Source organism: Podarcis pityusensis (genome assembly GCF_964106645.2).
Source record: "Podarcis pityusensis genome assembly, chromosome: 2".
Taxonomy (NCBI): Eukaryota; Metazoa; Chordata; class Lepidosauria; order Squamata; family Lacertidae; genus Podarcis; species Podarcis pityusensis.
This window is the reverse complement of record NC_138029.1, coordinates 127,576,279-127,599,160: the sequence shown is the minus strand read 5'-3', so window position 1 is coordinate 127,599,160 and position 22,882 is coordinate 127,576,279. Positions and strand designations below refer to the sequence as shown.

Below are 22,882 nucleotides of genomic sequence, written 5' to 3'. Positions count from 1 at the left end.
CCTCCTCTCCCCATTCTGTGCCTTGTAGAAATGCCTCCTTCCAGAAATGAATGCAAGTCGAAAGAGTCGTCCAGCTCTTCCTCCCCCTGGCAAGAGGCTCCAGGAGGGACATGACCCCCCAGAGAGGGGTTTGGGAGAGGCGTCCCTTCTGGGGCCAAGGCTTGTGCAGGGACATCACAGGGACGGACAGACAAGGCCCAGCCTGCTGTGCAATATTATACCTTGCAGCTGTCATGGTTTCTTTAGAAGGGGAAATGGGGTCTTTTTTGCAGATCCTCTTTCAGCAAAAGAGTAAACATTCTCCTGGGTCTCAAGGCAGAAGCAAAGGAGAACCTTCAGCCAAGTATCATGTGGGGAGGGGGGCCAGGGGAGCTGCCAGGGCAAAGCTGTGGGGCAGGAGGCCAGGGCCCCCCTCAGCAGAAAGAGCCGCAGGTCCTGTGAATGTGAAAGAGCCGATTTGCCTTGAAATGGGACCGTTTGAAGAAGGGGAGTCTGCCAAATTTCATCCCCAATTTCATCCCTGGTATCTGGGACAAGGCCTCCTCCTGGAAGGACCAAGCAGGGGGCTCTGAAGCCTTTTCCCTCCTCATGGAGTTGGAGGGACCTCAGGGGTCATCTAGTCCAACCCCCTACATTTCCTCTTTTCCGCAGACCAACCCTGCCTGCGGTTGGTGATCATGGAACTTTGAAGTGTCAGGCATAGCTCTAATGGCTTTAGCCCAAACGTAGCAGAGTTTTCCTGCACAGCGAAGAAGCTAGTTGCGGCGGTAATGACTAGTCAGCTAGACTCAGAATAACTATTTACAGGATTTATTAAAAGGAAAAATAAAACCAGCAGAGTTTCTGCATACAAAACAAAGCAAAATAAATCCTTTCTTTCTCTCTCTCTCTCTCATAACCATACACAGCACTTCTTCTCCTACTCCTAACACACCAAAACCACCAAACTGTGCTAGCATTTCTAGATAACAGAGTTGAGTGGTTGAAAGGTTGTTTTCTGCTGCTCCAGAGAAGTGGACACGGAGCAATGGATTCAAACTACAAGAAAGAAGATTCCACCTAAACATTAGGAAGAACTTCCTGCCAGTAAGAGCTGTTCGACAGTGGAATTTGCTGCCAAGGAGTGTGGTGGAGTCTCCTTCTTTGGAGGTCTTTAAGCAGAGGCTTGACAACCATATGTCAGGAGTGCTCTGATGGTGTTTCCTGCTTGGCAGGGGGTTGGACTCGATGGCCCTTGTGGTCTCTTCCAACTCTATGATTCTATGATTCTATGATTCTATGAGTGCTGGTCGTTAACCAATCAGAGTAAGCAGTTTCTAGGTCAAGCAGACCTTGGCTTTCTGCCAAGAGTAAATTGACACTGCCTTGAGTTAATTGTCCAGCAGAATCTGTGAGGGGGTGGTAGCAGAGGTCGATGGATTGAAACCATCCTCTGCTACCACCCCCTCACAGATTCTGCTGGACAATTAACATCAAATAACACCTATGTAGGAGATTATTTTTCCAGCAAACCTAAACCCTTGCACATTTGCTTGTTCTTTATCTTTGCCAATGGTTTAGTTAATACATCTGCTACATTTTCTTCACTTGATACATAAGTACATATGATTAGGTTGTCTTGTACACAGCAACGTACATTTTGGTATTTTACAGAGATATGTTTGGAACGTGATTTGAAACCCTCTGTTTTACTTAAGGTTATACAAGCCTGATTATCAATGTAAACTCGTACTGGTTCTCCACAATTTACATTTAAATCTGCTAACAAATGCTTGAAATAAATCACCTCGTTGCACAATTCACTCAATGCGGCGTACTCAGATTCCGTTGATGACACACTTACAACGTCTTGCTTGCGTGACCGCCAGCTGATTAAAGCTCCACCGACCATTATGACTAGTCCTGTGACAGATTTTCTATCTGGCAAATTTCCCCAGTCACTATCACAGTAGCAACTCAACATTTCGTCCTCGGAAGAATTTAATTATAACATATAGCCAATTGTCTGTTTGAGGTATCTCAGAACTTGTTTTACCCCTTTCCAGGCATTTAGTGTGGGTTTTGAGACCAATCTACTTAATATGCCTACTGCGTAGCTAATATCAGGTCTGGACCACTGTGCTAGATACAATAAACTGATATACATCAGGATGTTCAAATTCAGGACTCAAATTCAGGACTCAAATTCAGGACTCTCAACTATATGAAGTGTTTTTATGAAACCTGGATCCATAGGCACCGCTGCCCCTTTGCAATCCTGCATCCTGTATGTAGTCAGTAGTTGTTTAACTTTGTTCTGCTGACTAATTAGGCAGCTGCCATCTTGGGCCCAGCACACTTCCAACTCTAGATATGTCCTAACCGGGCCTAAGTCTTTCATTTTGAACTTACTGGACAATTGCTTGGCAAACCTTTTAGTTTGTTTATCTGTTTTGCAGGCATACAATACATCATCTACATAAATCAGACAAAACTTTTCATCACTGCCTGTACCACGTACATAAACACAATTGTCAGCTGTACTCTGCTTGAAACCAAATGACACTAAAGCCTCATGGAAACATTTGTTCCAAGATCTTGCAGCCTGTTTGAGACCATATAGAGCTTTGTTTAATTTCAACACTCTGTTGGAACCTGTCTCATAACCAGGCGGTTCGGCTAGATACAGGTCTTCTGATATTGATGCATGTAAATATGCAGTCTGGATATCAAAATGGTTTAACAGGAGTTTTCTCTTTGCTCCAAGCGTTAAAATCAGCCTTACACTGTCCCCCTTAGCAGTAGGGGAAAAAGTTTCGTCATAATCTTTTCCAGGCCTCTGAGAATATCCTTGAGCCACTAAACGAGCTTTGTATTTGTACTTTCCTGTCACCAGAGGTTTAAGTTTGTACACCCACCTGCAGCCTACAATCTTTGCCCCCTCAGGCGCTGCTACTGGTGTAAAGATCTTGTGCTCATTCAGAGAGGACAACTCTTCCTCCATTGCCTGTTTCCAGAGCTCTGCCTCCTCTTTTGATAACTTTAACACCTCCTGAAAACTCTTGGGTTCTGCAATTACACTAAACACATTTGCAGTATCTGGAGAAAAACGCACCGGAGGCACTCCTTTGTTTTGTCTTTTAGATCTTCTGGGAGAAATTTTTTCTTCTGACCCACTTTCCTCCTCAGAACTACGACCTCTCTTTTGTTGCTTAGCAGCTGGTCTCTGGCTAATTCCACTTTCTTTAGAGCTCTTATCTGAACTTTCCTCCCCCTCAGACTCTGATTCTCTATGTTTACCTTCAGAGTCATGAAGCTCCTGGGAAGGTTCAAACCAAACCTCAGTATTGGCATGTAGTCGCTCCCAGCCACTATGTTCACAAAAACTGGCATTCCTGGAGATCACAATGCCATTTGTCCCTTCAGCAAAGCGGAAACCTTTTCCCAGCTCCTGGTATCCCGCAAACACTAACTGTTTGGTCTTAGGATCTCCCTTCTTCCTCATTTGTTTCGGAGTTAATACCCAGGCTTTTGATCCAAACATATGCAAATGGTCAATTTTAGGTTTTTTCTGAAACAATTTAAAGTACGGAGTTGTACCTATTGTTTGATGAAAGAGCCTATTTTGGAGATAACACGCGGTGAGCATGCTCTCCCCCCAATAAGACATGGGCAAATCAGCATCATCAAGCATGGCAAACATCATATCTTGTAAATATCTGTTTTTTCGCTCTGCAACGCCATTCTCCTCTGGGGAAAAAACGTTCGTTTTTCTATGCCCAATGCCACGCTTTTGTAACCAATCTCTAAAGGCATTTGACATAAATTCGACACCTCTGTCCGTCTGAATCCTTCTGAGTTTAATGGACAGAAATCTTTCCACAGATGCCACCCAGCCTTTAAACTTAGTGAACACGTCACCCTTATTCTTCATGGGAAAAACCCAAGAGTAACGCGTGGCATCATCCACAATTGTTAGTGAAAAGCGCGCTCCACCCCTGCTTACAGCAAATGGACCAATTACGTCCATGTGAACCAGCTGTAGCGGTGACTCACTAACTCTGTCACTTCTGGGGTAAGAGACTCTGTGGGTTTTAACCTTTTTACAAACATTACAATCAAGGTACTTGTTACAACTCTTTAAATCACCCCCATCAGCCAATTCAGACATTTTTAGTACACTTTTCCAGCAAGCATGCCCCATTTTCCTATGCAATAAGTGCACACAGTTGTCATGTATAGCTTTGTTATTCACTGCAGGCTGAGATTTACTGACTACTGCTGCAACTTGAGATCCTGCTTTAAGCCAAAACAAGCCTCCCTCTGACTTAGCAGTGCCTAAAATCTCACCAGCCTTCTTAATAATGCAACTGTCTCCTTCAAAATACACTTTAAACCCAGCTTTTAGCAAACAATCTACAGACATCAGATTGCTCCTTAATGAAGGCACACAAAGTACATTTTGCAGGCATTCACGAAGACAAGGAACAAAAACTGCACCCCCCAAAATCACTTCAGAAGTACTTCCGTCTGCTAGAGCCACCTGGCTGCGCTGTGCTGAGTTCTTGGAAACAAACAATTCATCTGAATTTATGATGTGCTGAGACGCTCCCGAATCGACCACCCAGACAGCCTGTTTCTCATCAGCAATCTTGACCTCGGCGGTCACCAGCTGAGCCAACTGTTTACGTTTGAAGAATTTCTTTTTACGCTGCTGCTGCTGATGATCTCGTCTCTGCTCCTGCACCGGCAACTGAGACTTGACCAACTCCGGACATTGTCGTTTTAGATACGCTGAAGACCCACATCGGAAACAACGCCTAACAGCAAACGCTGACTCCTCACCAGTACGCTGCTTTTGCTTCACCTCTGGCACGGCATGAGAACTCCTTCCAAACCGCCCGCCAGTAGAAGCCTCTGCAGCCAACAACCTTTCTTGCCTCTTCTGCCATTCTTCAATCAAACGCCCAGTAATGTAGCTGACTGATAAATCATGCTCCTGTATGCCTTCTAGAGACAAAACTAAATTATCCCAGCTTTCCGGGAGAGAACTCAAAATAATAGCCACCTTCTCCTGCTGGTCTAACGCACAGTCTCTTTCCTGTAGCGCAGCAAACTTTAACTGTAAACTGTGTAGGTGTTCCTGCATTGTAACCCCAGGCTGTAACATTGCCTTGTACAACACCTTGCGAATGAACAGCTTGGAAACCGCTGTCTCACGCACATGGAGTTCTTTAAGTGCTTGCCACACATCTCTAGCTGTCTTGATTCCCCTCACATACGGCAACTGGGAATCTTCCAGCCCCAAGACAATTGTGACCCTTGCTCTTTGGTCTTTATCGAGGTCTTCATCATCAGGCTTTGCAGGAAACTTACTCACCACTTGCCAGAGACGATCCCTCTGCAGCACTGCCTGCATGCGTTCCGACCACAGCAAGTAATTGGAGTCATTCAGACGCTCAAAAGCCATCTGAACTGGTTGTGAGGCCATCTTGAGAGCGATGTCCCTGGAACCCGGAACCAGCTACTCAGGACCACCGAGAGAGAAAACAGGAACCACAGCACCCAGCACTCACACGCTGCAGCTGTTGTCCTTGTGTCCACTGCGTCACCAGCTCACAACAGTCAGGAACCAGCCAGTGTCCATCTGCTGCACCAACAGGAACAACAACTTCTGGGACTACTGGAACCAACACCGTTGATGCTGACACCACCACAACTCAGGCTGGCAGCACAATGCCCATAACCTCATGGAACTTTGAAGTGTCAGGCATAGCTCTAATGGCTTTAGCCCAAACGTAGCAGTTTTCCTGCACAGCAAAGAAGCTAGTTGAGGTGGTAATGACTAGTCAGCTAGACTCAGAATAACTATTTACAGGATTTATTAAAAGGAAAAATAAAACCAGCAGAGTTTCTGCATACAAAACAAAGCAAAATAAATCCTTTCTTTCTCTCTCTCTCTCTCATAACCATACACAGCACTTCTTCTCCTACTCCTAACACACCGAAACCACCAAACTGTGCTAGCATTTCTAGATAACAGAGTTGAGTGCTGGTCGTTAACCAATCAGAGTAAGCAGTTTCTAGATCAAGCAGACCTTGGCTTTCTGCCAAGAGTAAATTGACACTGCCTTGAGTTAATTGTGTGAAGCCAGAATCTGTAAGTTCCCATGAGAATCAATTAACAGAAACTGAAGAGGTGATGCCTGGGTCTTTTTCCCTCTGAGGAAATCCCTTCTCTCTGTGGATTTTGTAGCGTTTCCTCCCTGTCTTAGTGTGAGCTTGATGGCACTGCTTCCTCCTCTGCCATTACATTGTGAAGCACCCTGAAATCTACAGCTGAGGTATAGAAATTTTAAAAATAAATGAATACATGTAAATAGGGGCCCTGGGAGTGTTTTCCTCTCCTTCAGCAAACTTTGGAACTCCCTGCCTAATGAAACCAAGAGGCACCTTCTTCATTGTTCCCTTTTTAGCACCTGAGGAAAACATTCTTGCTCAGACAAGTGTGTTTGTGCTTTAAAGCACGGTTGAGATTTTTCTCTTGGTTTATCTTTTTGTAAAGCACTTAGAGGTGTTGCTTTTTTCTACAATGAACTGATGTATAAATTTTATGAAGTGAAATAAACAAACTCCTCAGAGTGTTTCCCCCTCACCTGCCTCCCGTGATTCTTGGCAGGCTGAGGGGGTTTATCACCCGCCCTCCCCACTAGCAAAAAGTGGTTTGAAAATGGTGTCTGGTCTGCTGCTCTGCTGGCTGACGCTGCCTCCCAGTCTCATCAAGGGTGCAAAGGGGCTAATGGAGGTTGTGTCAATCCCTCAGGAGGACTGTGGTGGATAAAGTCAGGACCCACCATGGGGGGCACAGGGTCTCCTTCCTCCTTGATTCCCAGCCCCCAAATGCCGGGGTTTGGGGCCAAGGAGTGGGGCTGGGGGGTTTGTGGAGGTGCCATCACTGCAGGGGGGTCGTGAGGTGGGGCAGGTGGGGGTTTCATCTGGACATCCGTCGTGTTTCACTCTGAGTCTTGAGGGGACACTAGAAATTCCCCAGACCTTGGTAAATCTTGAGATTTCCTGTCAGTTTCCCCCAGAAACAACAAATGGGGATGAGGAGTTGGGGGGGGGGGAATCCTGGAGAGTTTCTGTGGAGAAAAGGGAGGATATTTTTTTCTCCTCAGAACAGGCTGGGACATTTGCAAGGAACCTGGGCAGAGACAAGGGAGCCTCCCTCCGCCTGAGGTGTTTCCCGCTCTTTTCTCCTGAGGGAGCCCAAACATGAGGAGAAAATGGCTTCCCTGTGGAGACTGGCATCCTTCCCTCCTCAGGGCCTGAAGGGTCAAGGAAGGGATGCCAAGGGGGGGGGGCAGCGGACTCCATGTTCCCTCCTCCAAGGGGCCCACAGTCAGATAAATGAATAGAAAATTCCCTCAGGAGTTTTAGTCACAGGAGGATTCAAAAGATGTGTTTTTTCTTCCCCCTGAAAAGTTCACATTTGTGGAAACACTGGAGAAGGCATTTGGCTCTCCTGAATAGCTAGTCTGAAATCAAATTCATAATGGAATCACTTCAGGAGACCATGCGGTGTGTGGAGGGTTTTCTCATGGAAAAATGGCTCCCAAATCACTTCCCCTCTGATGGCTGACCACAGACTGGATTTAAACAGACTTTTCTTGCTTTTATTAGGATGATTGTGGGGTAAACCACATTGAGGTGTTGAATGGTTACATTAAAAGGCCTTAAACAAGTCAATAACCCAAAGGGGGGGAATGTTGGAAGTATGACTGAAGGTCACCTTCTTTCAGGTGTGGAAGTTGTGTGGAAATGGGCAGATCAACACTTTTTCTTACACCCAGGATTGTCAAGTGTGGCGATACTTGAATGTTGAAATCTAAAAGAAATATAATAGTTCAAGGACCACAGAGTGAAGCTGGAGAAAATCTTCACTGGTGTGACTCAGAGGAAATACTCTCAAGGCTGTGAAATCTGCTTCTGCCTTGAAGTGGGTCAGGTGAGGATCCCAGTCAGAGGGCTGATCCTTAAGATCACAAAAGAGCAGGATATTTACAGAGAAATTAACAAACTACTCCCCCTGAGGAGATAAAGCCAGAAGGGTGAGGGTGGGGAGCAGGGACTGTCTCCAAAAACGGGACTCATCCTCCGTGTCACAGGGCTGTGGGAAGAAATATATCTGGCCATTTACCATTTTATGGAATCGTAGAGAAGGGACCCCAAGGGTCATCTATCCCAACCTCCTGCAATGAGGAATCTCAAGGATCAGGGTCCCCATCAGGGCTTGAAGGACCAGTCCTGGCAGACTGACCAGATTCATGGTTGTTTTCAGGGACAGCTCAGGCTCCTCCAGGGAGATTCAAGGCACAAATTCTCTAGCAGAGAGGTGCAAAGAAGGAATCAGGTTGCCATAACTTGCAATCAACAAGCGGAAAGGGAAACAGAAAAAGAAACTTTCCCCAAATGACAAGCAAGCAACAGAGGTGGGGGAGGGGTGGACACTGTCGTTCTTGATCTGTGACTCCTTCCATCCACCTTCCAAGGAGGTTTCCACCTCTGAGCATGGACAGAGGGCAATTGGCAGGAGGAAAAGAGCTTCTCCACATCCCCGGATCCTGATGGAGCAGGGAAGTCTAACTGATGAGTCCTGCAGACAGAGAAGAGAGAGACAAGCCCATCACTGTGGGGTGAGGAATGGGGAGAAAGGGGTCGAAGAATCCCTGGCAAGATTGGGGGGACACTCCATAGAGTGGCCATCAGATATTGTGAACTACAATTCCCATCGCCACCAGTTATGGGCCTGGCAGGGGGTGCTCTGAGGAGGGAAGGAGACAGAGAGAGGGAGACTTGGTTGGCTTTGGCAATGGAGAAGAGGAGCTTCAGAAGAGACCAAGGAGATCTGTCTAGATCAGAAATGGGGAACCACGGACCCTGGACCAAACTTGGCCCCCAGGCCTCTCTTTCTGGTCCACATGACTCTCTCCAGACACTCCTCCTATCCCTGCTTTGTACCCTCCTTGAGTGATTCCACCTCCCTGGGATAATCCTTGAACTCTGAGCATGCCCCTTGCTTGCCTGGACCAAGAACAGAGAGGGGCAGAAACTAGTCCACTCAGCAATACGGAAATTGGCACGTTTTTCTCCACCCCCACCTGCCCAGCAGTGGCATGTGGCCCAGGAAGGAGGGGATTCAGCCTTTGGGGTGAAAGAGGACCCCCCCGGAATAGATGCCCTGCATTGGGCAAAAGACCTTTGTCCCCCAAGGGCCAAACACCAGCCCTGGTCTCCCCACTTGGCCTTGAACTTTGCTTGACTGCCTCCCAGGTGGGAAATTCCCCTGGAGACCCACTTCCAGGACACAATATTGGAGTGTGTGCATCAGGGGATGGATTTATCCATAGAAAGCCCCTCCCCTCTCTTCTACAAGGAAGCCATGGTGGGGGCGCAGCAAGCAGCCAGGAGAAGGGGATTGGGGGGGAGGAGGAGGAGGATGGAAGAGCAGAGAGGAAAGTTACCTGCAGGCTGAGGAACAGCTTGCCCTGGGAGAGAGAGAAAAGAATAGAAAGATTCAGTCAGCACCAGATATCCCCTGAAATAGCTTCTCTGGGAACATGGCCCCCTCCCCCGATCAAGATGACACACTCCAGGCATAGCTAGGAACTCCCCCCCCCCTCGTTCTGTCCTATGGAGTATGAGGGGTGAAAGAAGAGTCTTTGCAGGACGTAAAGATTTCCTTCCCAATACAGAAATAACCCTGGGGAACATCTTGCCAACTAACCTCTTCCCCATTACCCAATGCCCCCACCCCACACACTCTCCCATATTCCTTCAGCTGCCTCCTTTGGTGCTCTGCATTGCCCAGTTGTTGATTCAGGGATTTATTTCAGACACACAAACAGCGAAAAGACCCAAGGGAGATGAATTCTGCCTCCTGACAGTAGGTGTCTCAAAGGCCCTTCGCTCAGCAGGGAGAGAGAGCCTTTGAATAATAATAAATAATAAATAATAATAATAATAATAATAATAATAATAATAATAATAATTTATTATTTATACCGCGCCCATCTGGCTGGGCTTCCCCAGCCACTCTGGGCAGCTTCCAACAAAATATTAAAATACAGTAATGCATCAAACATTAAAAGCTTCCCTAAACAGGGCTGCCTTCAGATGAATTACTAGTGCTGGGACCAGGAAGCTGCAAAACATCTGTGTCCTTACTCTGCTCAAAGGCTTCAGAGCCAGAGATGCTTTTGAATTTCTCCCTCATATGTTGAACAGGAGGTTTAGGTCTTAATCTACAGATTTAAACCTCAGACCATCTCCATAATAGCTGAGGCTCCATTTGAGACACCCAGAGGGACCTCCTAGGAGTGGAGAAGGAACAGAACCCTCTCCAGAACCTCTGCCTAAGAAGAAGGGGGGAGCCTGGAGCCCAATCCAGCCCCACACCCACCCCTCCCTCTCCCCCTGGCACCCCACCCTCACCTTTCTTGTTCTTCAGGTAAAGGGCGAGTCCAGTGGCCCCAAAGACCAGCCCCAGCACAATCCCCACAATCCCCGTCCACATCTTGCTCCTGGCAGAGTCCGACTGTGGCTCTGAAGAAAGAAAAAGCCCAGAGTGAGGAAAGGCAGGCCTGGGATCAGGCCCCTGAGGGGGGAGCAACCCACCCAGCCCCCCAGGAATGCCCCCCACTCCCAGTAGGAAGGCGTCCTACCCCACTGCACCGTGACGGGGCCTTCGAAGCTGGCGTGCTCCACCTGGCAGGTGTAGACGTCTCCACGTTCTGGCTTTGTCTCCAGCATCACCTCAATATGGAAGGTCCAGTCCCCGTTCCGGATGAGGTCCGTGGTCCACACTTTGGGCTCCTCCTTCCCGTTCCTGAACCACTTGATCTCGATCCCCGCAGGGAAGAAGCGGTTCACGGTGCAAATCAGCAGAGTGTTATGTGGTGAAGATTCAATGTTGTCTGTGGGGGTGATCTTCACCTTGGGCTGGACTGTGGGAGGGAGGCAAGGGAGATGTGGGAGGAAGGTCAGAGATTTAAGCAGGGAGGGACTTGGAGGCTTCAAGGGAGGGGGAAGAGGGGAAGGAGGGCAGCTCAGGGCTGTAGTTAAGGGGGGGGCTAGCCAGGGTCTCAGCCCCGGGTGAAGCTTCTAGGGTAATTTCGAGAATATATTGACTCTTCCTGGAATGGGAAGTTAAGGAGGAGGAGGTTAAGGCAACAATGATTAGATGGGCAGCTTTGGAGAACAAATATTAAATTTACGGCGTGTTATAACATCAAAGAAAATATGTTAAAGATGCAGCACAGATGGTACCTCACCCCCCTCAAGACTATCGAAGATGTATAAAAATTTAGTGAATACTTGTTGGAGGTGTGGTGAGAGTAATGACGACATGTATCATATGTGGTAGACATGTAGGAAGATCAAAGTGTTCTGGGGCTTAATTTACGAGGAGTTGAAAAAAATGTTTGGAATAACTTTTTTTAAAAGACCAGAGGCATTTCTGTTAAGCATTGTTGGCTTAACAAAAATGCCTCTGGTCAGAAATGCCAGAAGGCCTTTAGGGAGGTGTTCTTATATGCAACGGCTGCAACTCGGACTTTGGTGGCAAAGGGGTGGAAGGAACAAGAAGCCCCGACAATAATGGACTGGCATGACAAGCTACAAGAATTTGCCGAAACGGCGCAGTTAACAAATACCCTGAGAGGCAATTCAAAACAAAAATTTATGGAAAAGTGGAATAGATATAAAACATATGTTCAAAAATGCAGTAAAGGTTCGCTATCTATGCTAGCATTTGATTGACATTGGAGTGAGACTGAGTTGAGAAATAAGACTAAGAGCACATATTGATATAGGAATGTATTAGATAATATGTAAAGAAGTATACAATAATAAGAGTACATTCATTTGTAAAAAAGGAATATACAATGGGATAGACAGGAAGTCTAGTGTGTTGGTACGTATATGATTTTGGTGGGGGTGGGTTGTTTTTTCTCTTTGGTCTTTCTTTTGTTTCATTTTCTTTCTAGGTATATAAAATTTGTATATAATTTTTGTATACACGTTGGAAATTGTATTACAGTAAGTCCTGTAATGTAATATGACAACGTTTACCGATGTAATATAAGAATGTTAACAAATAAATAAAATGCAAATTCCAAAAAAAAAAAATCATAATATTTCTTAGAATTCCTCAAATGATCTACTACTCTCTGAGGAGATCTGCTTAAGGTTGAATGAAAGCCAGATACACAAACAGACAATGTTACTATTTGGAGAGACTCTCTCTTCTCCAGCATCTTTCTTTTTGTGCCCTTTGTGTGTGTGTCTTTGCCCGGGTAACAGAAAGCCGAGTTTGGGGCCCTGGGGTCAGTCGATCCTACACTCCCAGCCCCCAACTTCCCACTCCCACCAGTGGGATCACTGACCCCCCCATCTCCCCAAAGTCAGCCCAGTTTCCCCAGTGGTCAGGCTGGGCATTCCACAAACTGGGAACTGCTCCTCCCTGGGGGTCCTGGGATGCCCCTCCCCTTCCTAGGACACTTTCCATCCTTCTGTCTCATTTCCTAGTCCTGGGAATCTCAGGAGTTTGTCCTTCCTATTTTCCTGGCAAACAGGATGATCTTCAGAATTCACTGCACAGTATCCTTTTGATTTAAGGATGATCCCTGGAGAACGGGGGCAGGGCTGGAGGGGAGTCTGGTAGCTGAAAATAGTAATGAGTGGGTGGGAAGGAAATGGACCATGTTTATTATTACTATTATTATTATTTAATCCTGAATGTATGTGATTTTGCAATTGTGGGGTTAATTTCTAACCCCCCCCCCCCCGATTTAAACACCCTGATTCCCTGGGAAACCTGGACATATGGCAGCTCTACCTGAATCCATGTCAAGTGTGCAAGAAACGACATGCTAATGTGTCACAATTGAGTGATGTCCAAATAACATCATATTGTACTTTTAAAATGTTCAGGGTTTCTGCTTGAAATGTGATTTCTCTGCTCCCCTGAAAGGCTGCTATGTCCCCCTTGCAGCCCCCCACTCTAATGGAGTCCAGCATTGGACTCTGTCCCGGGTTCAAATCCCCCCTGGACCCTGAGTCTCCCGGGTGTCCCTGGCCAGCCCCCCCCCCCAGCCTGGCCTCCCTCACAGGGTCGTTGTGGGGGTGGAATGAGGAGGGGGAGAACCAGAGACAGCACAGGCAGTAAAGGAAGTTTAGGGAAGTTTTTAATGTTTGATGTTCTATTGTGCTTTTAATTCTGTTGGGAGCCGCCCAGAGTGGCTGGGGAAACCCAGCTAGATGGATGGGGTAATAATAATAATAATAATAATAATAATAATAATAATAAATCATTACTTCTATTGTTGTTGTTGTTTGTTACTGTTATTTATTATTATAATTATTATTGTAAATACTGCAATTTTGTGTTACAAGCCGCCCTGAGACTTACAGGTATAGGGCGGGATGCGAATTTAATTAATAATAAGTAAATAAACAGAGAGACACCCTCCAGATTGCAACACATAAAATGGTTTGTGATGCTTCCAGGGACACAGAAACTCTTGTCAGGAGTGGGGCATCAGGAAAGGTCCCTTTATCTCTCTGAAAAGCAGGAGGGCGGGGAGGGGCTTCGGGGGGAGAAAGTCCCGGGTCCACCCCACGCCCCCCCTCATTTTGGGTTCTTCCGGGGGGCCCGTTTCCCATGACGCCCCCCCCCCCCCATTCTGGACTCACCGCGCCGGGCCTGGGCGAAGGGCTCTAAGATCCCGTAGTTGTGCCGGCATAAGACATCCACCTGGGCCTTCTTCCCCCGCAGGATGTCCTTGTCCTGGTTCCATGCCTTGACCGCGGGCTCCCCCAGTTCAGCCACAGCCACGAACTTCCCTCGCTTGCTGTCGAAGTAGGCGAGCTCCTGCCGGTCGAAGAACTCCCTATATATGTAGCGGACCCGCTGCGTCCCGTTGGAGAAGTGGCACTCGGACCTCACCTGGCACAGGAAATGCTCTGTGGGGGGAGAATGAAATGGGGGGGGGGAGAGACAGAGACTTCCGGTTTCCTTAAAGGCGCAGGTCTCACGATAGCGGATAGTTGCAGCTGCCGGGCGGGAGAGAGACGGTCTCTCTCTCTCTCTCTCTCTCTCTCTCTCTCTCTCTCTCTCGTGTAATCCCATGGCGGGGCGGGGGGGCGGGCGGAGGCTGAGCAGGGAGACCCCCCCTTTGACCTCCTCCCAAAGGAAAGGGAGAGAGCGATAGCGAAAGGCCGGTGTGGAGGGGGAGGCACAACCTCCAAGGCCCGGGACCCCATGGGCGTAGCCAGGATTTATTGGGGAGGGGGACAGAAGCAAGCTATCTGCTTTATTTAGTTAATTTATTTAAGGGGGGCAGCTGCTCCCTGCCCCCGATCGCTATGCCCCTGCTTATCTCCAGTTTTTTTAAAAAACCTAAACCTCCCTCCCCCCTTTTATTGCCCCCCGGCTGGAGAAAACGTTGGGGGTGGGAGAGAGACCAGGAAAAGGTGGAGATGCCGAGGAGGGGGGGGAGACGCTTCAATGCCCCCTCCCTCCCACGAGACCCCCCTCCCGCTGTGGGAGACGCAGTTTCACTTTCGCTTTCCCTGCCACAGAGCAGGAAGCGACGCCTGTCTACGCAGGAGCCGATTTCAGCACCCAGGGGATCCCAAGGCGGGGAGGGGGGGCAGGGGGGCTGGGAGAGGGGACCTGTCAGAGCAGGGAGCCATTTGCCCCAGTTTCACTGCTGCTTTCATGGGTGTAGCCAAGGGGGACAGGGAGGGGCAGCTGCCCCCCACCATCAATAAAAACACATAGCAAACTGAAGTTCTCCCCCTCCCTAACAAAAATCCTGGCTACGCACCTGTGTTAATATTGTGGTTTTATTAAAATTCAATTGAATGTTGTTTGTAAGCTGCTGGGGAAGGATTGTAACACTGAAAGGCGGGATATAATTAATAGCAATAGATACAGTAAATGCTTTCTCCTTCCCAGTCCAAGAAGCCTGACCTGCTCTTTTCCAGTGGGGGGAGTGTTTCCCCTTCCCTCCTGCCCCTCCTTTGCCCCCCGTGTCCTGGAAGAAGCAAAGATCCTCCGTTGGGAAGCAAGGATTCTTCAACATCAACTTTGCTGAACTAAACCAAGGGGAGTTTCCCCTTCCTTCTCCCCCCCCCCATTGCAGAATCTTGGCTCACCTGGAGGCGCCTCCACGCCCAGCCCCTCCGAAGCGGAGACCACCAGCGCCCCCATCCCCAGCAGGAGCCCCCCAAAGGCCAAAGGCGCAGCGCCGGAGCCCCCCATCCTTCTCTCTTCTTCGCCCCCCGAAGACTCCCAAATGGGACTTTCTCCGCTCAGCCCCGGGGGAAACTCCTGCAGGCCCCGCCCACTCCACCTCCCCGCCCCGCGAGCGTCCAATCCGCCTCCGAGCCCAGGCAGCGTCATCGGTCGCCAGGCAGGGAACTCCTGGCAAGAGCATTAGCAAGGGCTCTCTCTGCTCTCGCTCGACCTGCAAGTTCCTCTTTGCCTTCTCAGCTGCTTCTGTTTTTTTTTAATCAATATTTTATTAAGTTTTAACAATAAAAAAAAGTTCAGAAAATACAAAGACAGAGAAAATACAAAGTTACAAAATACAAAAATACACACTTTAAACACGAAAAAAGAAAGAAAAGAAAAGAAAAACATAAAAAAACAACAAAATTCCCTCTTTCTTAATTTCATCTTTAGTTAACTTATTTTCCTGACTTCCTCACGTCTCCTGTTCTTGTATCCCTTTTAATAATTAATTCAGCAAATTCATGTCCTATTAGTTTATCTATTAATAATCCAATCTTAAATTTTGCCCTGTTGCTAGAGCCCCTGCAATTCATTTCAATGTCATCAGCATTCAAAAATTTTACAATATTTCTGCAAATAACTTTTAAATTTCCTCCAATCTTCTTCCACCAACTCTTCTCCCTGGTCTCGGATTCTGCCAGTCATTTCCGCCATCTCCATGTAGTCTATTAGTTGCATCTGCCAGTCTTCCAAGGTGAGTAGGTCTTGTGTCTTCCAATGCTTAGCAATGAGGATTCTTGCTGCTGCTGTAGCATACATAAAAAAAGTTCTGTCCTTCTTTAACACCGATTGGTCCACTATGCCCAGGAGGAAGGCCTCTGGTTTCTTCAGGAAAGTATATTTAAATACCTTTTTCAGTTCATTATATATCATTTCCCAGAAGGCCTTGATCCTTGGGCACATCCACCAAAGGTGAAAAAATGTACCTTCAATCTCTTTACATTTCCAACATTTATTATCGGGCAAGTGGTATATTTTTGCTAGCTTGACTGGGGTCATGTACCACCTGTACATCATTTTCATAATATTCTCTCTTAAGGCATTACATGCCGTAAATTTAATCCCGGTGGTCCACAACTTCTCCCAGTCAGCCATCATTATGTTATGGCCTATATCTTGTGCCCATTTAATCATTGCAGATTTTACCGTTTCTTCCTCAGTATTCCATTTCAACAGCAGATTATACATTCTGCCTCCTCAGCTGCTTCTGATGTCTCCATCGTTGTCGCGTCGCGTGTGAATCAAGATCTTCCCCAGAAAACCTTGGGGGGGGGGGATATAAAGCTTAATAGGAATCTGTCAGTTCCATCCCAAACTTTCCTCTGGCAGCAAAAAGGGAAATTTCAGTCTCAGGCTTCAAAAGAGCGAGATGCGCTTTTCTTCTTCTGCGTTTTAAGCCGCTAAACCTTCGTTCCTTCATGTATCCGGAAAGAGGTCAGAAGTTTCAGGGGGGAAATAACTGTCTCCTGAGGGAGGGGGCTCCCCCTCTTGGCCCCCCAGCCTGCATCCCCAGGAGACCTGGCAGCCCCCCAATGAGGAGACGCCAACCCCCAATAAAAGCCCCCTCCAGCCCCCAGCTCCCCTGTGCAAGAAACATCCCTGGCGCTGGTGTCTGAGGAGCCCCATGAAGAAACACACAGGGGGGAGACAGAGGGGACCCCCCCCGCCCATTCCCTGGAGGAGACCCCTCCCCTCTCGGGGAGATCCAGCCCCCCCCCCAAAAAAATATTCGCTGCTCTTTTCCTGCCTGGGGATGGTTTACCTGGAGACAGGCTGGTCATCGCCAGGGCGCTTTCTCATTGGCCGAGCTGGCAGGGACTTTTCTGCTCCGCCAAAGCCGCCCCCTGGCCGCCCCCGCCCCACAGCCACTTGGAGGGCGAGCATCCAGGAGGAAGGGGCAAGGGACACTTGGGCTTGAATCGCCCCTCGCCCGCCTCGGCCCAGGAAGAGCTGCAGAGATGGAGCCCAGAGGAGGAAGAGGAGGAGGAGGAGGAGGAGGAAGAGCCCTTTGCTGCCTCTGGGCGACCCTCCTCCTCGCCCCGCCAAGGGGGGCCGGACAGAGCCCTGAAAGGTCAGGGGGCGCAGAGGGAGGGGGAGATGCCTGGGGAGGGGTCCCAGGAGGGGGGGAATGGGGGAGAAAGATTGCGCCCCTTGGCGTTGCTTGTGGGCAAAGGAGGAGGGGTCTCTTGGGCTAAGGGAGGAGAAGCCCCCTCCCCCTGACAGGTGCAGAAGCTGCGCCCGGGAAGACGGAGGGGTGGGGGGAGGAAGGGAATTGGACGCCCCCCCCCCCCACGAAAGAGTGCTGGGAGGTGCGTGGAAAGGGAGGATGACGGGCTAGGAGGATTTGCTCCCTCAAATAAGGTGGTCTAAAAAAAAATGAGAGTGGAAAACGGGGTGAAAACAGCATTTCCCCCTACACACACCAACTTAGAAGATCGGAGTCTGTGCCCCTAGCCTTTCCTGTTACAAGGAGAGAAAGGGAAATAAAACAAGAATTATTATTCCTCTCTTGGCTGCCACAGAGACCTGCCTGGTCCGGAATCCCCAGTGTTGGCCCCCAAAAGGCACCAGCCCCCCACCCCATTGCCCCCGAAGACAGAGTGGTCTCTCTCCTGGCACAAAAAGGGCCAGAACCTGCTCTCTTCGGCTGCCCCCCATATCGCCACTTGCCTGGCAGGGAACCCAGCCGGACGCAAAGGGACTTCACTCTCCAGAAGACGCGGTTTAGTTTGATTGAGTGAGTGAGTGAACTCCACAAGGAAGTCGCTTCAGGAAAGGAAAGAGGCAGGTGGCCAATGGCTCCGTCTGCGTGTCCAACAGATTCATCTCTTTTAGAAATAAGCCCAAAGCTTTAATTTGTGGCATGAAGCAACTCAAGGGGTGACTGTGGGTGATCCACGGTTGAAAGAGGAAATGTAATTATTACTGGTTTCACCTTGGGGCAAGGAGGAAAGTGGAGATCTAGGCACATGGAGACATGGATTGTTCTCTTGAATGATTATTCCAACTTTCTACCACTCACCCACATTCAAGTGCACCCAGGACCACCTTTTGGAAATGAGGGGATTTTAAAACTGACATATTTGTGTGTGTTGGGAGCAGATGAACCCCCCCCCCCCGGTCTACTTAGAGAGCCTTCCTGGTGGTGGCCCCATTCCTAGCAACGGGGCAGGTTCTCCCTCATCCTGCTGCGGGGTCCTAAAGCCTCCCTCTCTCTCTCCCACCCCTGCAGTGGAGGACACCCTGGTGGAGCTGGACTTCTTCCAGGAGAGCTTCCCTTCGGAGAAGAAGTCCGGGGAGTTCCTGCTGGAGTTTGACAACGAGGAGATCCTGCATGTGGACTGGGAGAAGAAGCAGAACGTCTGGAGGCTGCCGGACTTCCAGCGCTTCACCAGCTTCGAGGTGCAGGGCGCCCTGGCCAACATCGCCGTCATGAAGAACAACATGGAGGTGCTCATGAAGCGAAGCAACCGCACCCGTGCCCTGAACGGTAGGACACGCGAGGGGGGCAGGGGAGAGAGCTGGGGGGCAGGCAGGGGGTGGCCTCTTGGCTTCTGACGCGGAAGACCCTTCAGGACCCCTTTGTGCCTCCCCAGTGGGAACTCTGCTGGGGGGAGCCAGTCCTTGGCTGACTGAGACAGGCTAAAAGGGAAGGAAAACCTGGTGGGAGGGGCAGCACTGCACTCTGTACAAGCTCAGAGGCATTCCCAAACCTGAACACCCGGTGCAGAAATGCCCACAGCAGCTAATTGCTATGCTTTCCATTTCTAGACTGCTTCAAATGGGTTTTAATCCCATTTCTTTCTCCATCTCCTTCCTCAGTTGCTCCTTCGGCCACTGTGTACCCGGAAAATGCCGTGGAACTGGGGGACCCCAACGTCCTCATCTGCTTTGTGGACAGGTTCTCCCCCCCAGTGCTGAATGTCACCTGGCTGAAGAACAACGAGGTGGTCTCCAAGGGCGTGGAGGAGACAGACTTCTACCCCAGCGTGGACAACACTTTCCGCAAGTTCTCCTACCTCCCCTTCGTCGCTGAGCAGGGAGACATCTACGTCTGCCAGGTGGAGCACTGGGGCATCCCAGGGGGAAAGATGGAGAAGATCTGGGGTAAGCACCGGGCAGGATTGGGGCTTTTCTCTGGGACTTGAACTCAGAAACCCAGATTCATAGCGTATAAGAAACACGTTCTGATGATCAGAGTAATTTATGCAAGTGAAGTACACTTGCAATTTTGCATAATTTATTCTCCTGCTTCTACCCATAGGAGACAATAAGTTGCTCAACTGCCTTTTGGGGGTTCCTTGAGTTAGTTCCTATCATGTATATGGGGAGGGGGTGGTGTGTCAGGACTCCTGGGTTCTTTCTTCCGCTGAACACACACAGAGAAACAGAGTCCCCCCTTAGCCCTGTCCTCTCTCTCTCCATCCCAGTTTCCAAGGCGCCCTCTCCCATCCCGGAGACGATGGAGAACGTGCTGTGTGCCCTGGGCTTGGCCTTTGGCATCCTGGGCATCATCGCTGGCACCATCCTTTTCTTCAAGGCCATGAGGATGAACGATCGCAGGGGCTTCATGTGAGTCGAACCCGTTTCCCTTCAGGGGCTCAGAGACAAATGCAAGGGAACCCAAAATACACAGCAAAGGGGTGGGGTGGGCCTCATCCTGCCCAGAAGGTGCTCAGCCTCCATACTCCCAGCTCACCAACTCCCTTCTCCTTCCTTTTCAGATAATGGAGGATTCCTTTCCTGACAGCCTCTTCCTTAAACCCTCTCAGCTCATCTCCTTTGCCAAGAGTCTCTTCTGCTACAAATCAGCTGGAAGGAGTTGCTTCCTCCGTGTGCAGCTTATCCTTAGAAGCTTTTTAGATAATATGTTTAACTTTCAAGAACAATTATGATAGCCAAAGATGCTTAGGCAGACTTACATTACTTTTCTCCCTTTTCTGTTTCCCTCTTAACAAAGAAATTTCTCTCAGACTGTTTAAGTAAATAGGAAAAGTATATGGTTTACTCACATTAAATGTCTTGCCATGGTTCAACATTTACTGCTCCCTCCATGCAGGTTCTGAAACTCCCTGGTGCTTTTGCTTCTGGCAAAGAATTCGTGCATTTCAAAGAATCATAGAATTGTAGAGTTGGAAGGGATCCTAAGGGTCATCTAGTCCAGCCCCCTGCAGTGCAGGAATCTCAGCTAAATCATCTCTGACAGAGGGGCTTGTGGTTTGGCTGCAGATCCTCCCCCAAACTCCATGGTTGAGTCTGGATAGTTTTATGGAGGTTTCCTGCTTTGCCTCACCTTGCATCTACATGGCTCAAGGAGACCCCCTACCAACAGAGTGTCAGGCATACTAATTCATATCTCCACCCCACTTACCCAAAACCATTCACCTCCCTCCCAGTTTTTGGAGAGAGCCTTATTCAGTTCCGTGCATTGCACTGCAGGAATACACCCCTCAGGTGTTTCCTTAATCCCAAAGAGGATTCATCCAGCTTTTGGGGGAAGTTTAGCTGCTAAGAGACCCCAAACACCTTTCTCGTCCACATAAAGCAGGGTTGTATCTGTCTGTATAGAGGAAAATATCCCTTCTTCTTCCACAAAACTTTCCCAATGGCTTCTGTGCAGCCCAACTGCTGTTTTTCATACATGCTCCCGTATTTCCAGAAGCAATGAATAAATCTTACAGTTTGTTGATTTGTTTCTAGTGCTGTTTTCTCTGCCTATAAGCTCTGGATATATTTATTATTTCAAAGCAAAAAGGTGAACTGTTGAGGAAATGGTCAGCATTGCAACCAGAGTGGCTACACTGACTCCTTGTGTCTCTAGGCCCAGATTCTGGGAGATGATAAGAGATCAGGAGAGCCAGCGCTGGTGCCTCCCTGCCTTTGGCCTGGTCTGCCTGTCTGTCCCCTGCTGGGAACAGGATGCTGGGGCAGGGGGACCCTACTCAGCCTGATGACGCAACAGGACTCCTCTGATCTTCAAGGCCTGCTGTGGGTCGTGTGATGCCCCAAAGCGTTATCCCACAGGACCCATGGATTCCCCCTCTGGGGGAACAGAGGAGAGAAACAGAACAGCCCATCCCCCTGTCCTAAAATGCCTCACCAGATCAAAGCACCTGCTCTTCCTGAGACTGGACCCCCCTCCAAATTCAGGGTGGGTGAATGAAGGTCTTCTTCCAGGGGCAACAACACTCTAGAGAGGTGTGTGTTTCAGGACATGCAAGGTCAGGATGTGACCCAGTCAGCCTGGCCAGACCTCCATCATGCGTTGGCTGTGTTGCCTGGAACATGCCTTAACCTCCTCAAGGAAGGATTCATTCTTTTCTGGTATCTTGATCTGGTGTTTTCCTTCCTCTCCCTATCTTGCCCTTATTTTTGTGCCTCATTAAAATAAACTAATGTGAGTTGAAGGAGTTGTTCAGCTCTTTCTCTCACCCCCCCCCTTGCAAGAGTCTCCAGAAGGTAAATGACACCACCGAGTGGGGTTTGGGAGAGGCGTCCTTTCTGGTGCCAAGCCTTGGCAAGGCCGACAGACAAGGCCCAGCTTGCTGTGCAATCTCATACCTTCTTCTGGATCTCAAATGAGGGGGATCCAAATTGGGGGGGGGGGAGCCAATTAACACAGCAAGACAGAAGGCAGTCGGCAGAAGGAGCAGGAGGCCCCTCAAGGCTGCAGGGCTGACTCTCCACATCTGGAAGCAGCTGAAGTAACACATGGTACCAGTAAGGGGGGTAAGAGTCGGAGTCTAGCATTGCCAAGAGACCCCAAGTGGGCAAGAAGGGGCCCCTGAGCAGTGATCCTTCAGTATGGCAACATTTCTCAAATCTGGGATGAGTCTGGTCTGGTGCAAGTGAACAGGGGCCTCCACAGCAGGAGGGCTGATCCCCAAAAGTCAGAAGTTGGAGAAGGGCTGAGAGGGAAAGAGTTAGGGAGAAAGTGGGGTGCGGGTGGCCTGATCTTTGCAGGCTGTCTTCCTCCTCCTTCCTCCCTCTTGCCTATCAAAGGCTCCTTCTCCCCTTCAGCAGCTCAGGGTACAGTCAGAGACCAGCAAGTGCAAACCCCTCTAAGGGGTTTGGCAAGAGCCACGCGTTTCCTGCCCAGCAACTGATGACCAGGCAGCGTCGGGACCTGTGATTGGCTCCCATCAAGCCTCCCCTCCAGGAAAGTCCCCAAAAGGACAACACTTTAGACGCCCCCCCCCCCAGCAGCAGCAATAGCAACTCTCCTTTACCCCTCCCCCAACCCTGTTTTGTGCTTCAAGGCAGAAGTGGAGATTGTGACATTTGGGTTCCCTCAAAACAGGAACTTTTTAAACAAGTCATTATTGGAGCAGCTCTGGCTTTAAGATCCGTCTCAAAGAATTACCGGGGGGCGGGGGAGTTAAGAGGCTGTCTTATCCCCACAGTCAATAAACATCCCATGTAAAATACTCTAATTTCTATTTTGGGGCTTAAAGGTAAAACTGCAAATGGCAGACTCTTCATGTTCCAACACCAGTGTTTGCAAGCTGTGAGCTTGTGACAGCCTCTGCATTTTGCATTTTG

At 49.0% G+C, this 22,882-nt stretch overlaps 1 protein-coding gene, 1 long non-coding RNA gene and 1 pseudogene across 3 annotated transcripts in view; 1 reads left to right on the top strand and 2 right to left on the bottom strand.

Annotated features, from left to right (window-relative positions):
* The window catches only part of LOC308466299, a 57,028-nt gene extending 35,085 nt beyond the window's left edge, over positions 1 to 21,943 (bottom strand). The window contains exon 1 of the long non-coding RNA XR_013980692.1: positions 21,902 to 21,943. This is a non-coding gene — a long non-coding RNA (uncharacterized lncRNA). The remainder of the gene's footprint in view (positions 1 to 21,901) is intronic.
* Positions 7,634 to 15,463, bottom strand: LOC308466176 (H-2 class II histocompatibility antigen, E-S beta chain-like). Its single transcript, XM_080986850.1, has 6 exons — positions 15,202 to 15,463; positions 13,735 to 14,004; positions 10,704 to 10,985; positions 10,474 to 10,584; positions 9,504 to 9,527; positions 7,634 to 8,635 (listed from the first exon to the last, which is right to left on the bottom strand). Exons 1-6 carry the CDS (start codon positions 15,446 to 15,448, stop codon positions 8,622 to 8,624), a joined length of 948 nt encoding a protein of 315 aa, XP_080842976.1. The 5' UTR covers positions 15,449 to 15,463; the 3' UTR covers positions 7,634 to 8,621.
* LOC308466251 (mamu class II histocompatibility antigen, DR alpha chain-like) lies at positions 17,186 to 21,029 on the top strand (annotated as a pseudogene). Its single transcript, XR_013991607.1, has 5 exons — positions 17,186 to 17,411; positions 18,573 to 18,830; positions 19,163 to 19,447; positions 19,771 to 19,912; positions 20,065 to 21,029. The product of XR_013991607.1 is annotated as a mamu class II histocompatibility antigen, DR alpha chain-like (transcript).
* Positions 21,944 to 22,882: the final 939 nt, after the last annotated feature.

Bases quoted from the DNA above. Each gene is read 5' to 3' on its own strand.
- LOC308466176 (XM_080986850.1), bottom strand. From the start codon at position 15,448: ATGACGCTGCCTGGGCTCGGAGGCGGATTGGACGCTCGCGGGGCGGGG. The intron at 14,005-15,201 runs GTGAGCCAAGAT...CTCCCCCCACAG, and splicing joins GGGCGTGGAGGCGCCTCCAG to AGCATTTCCTGTGCCAGGTG. The intron at 9,528-10,473 runs GTGAGGGTGGGG...TCTCTCTCCCAG, and splicing joins TTACCTGAAGAACAAGAAAG to GGCAAGCTGTTCCTCAGCCT.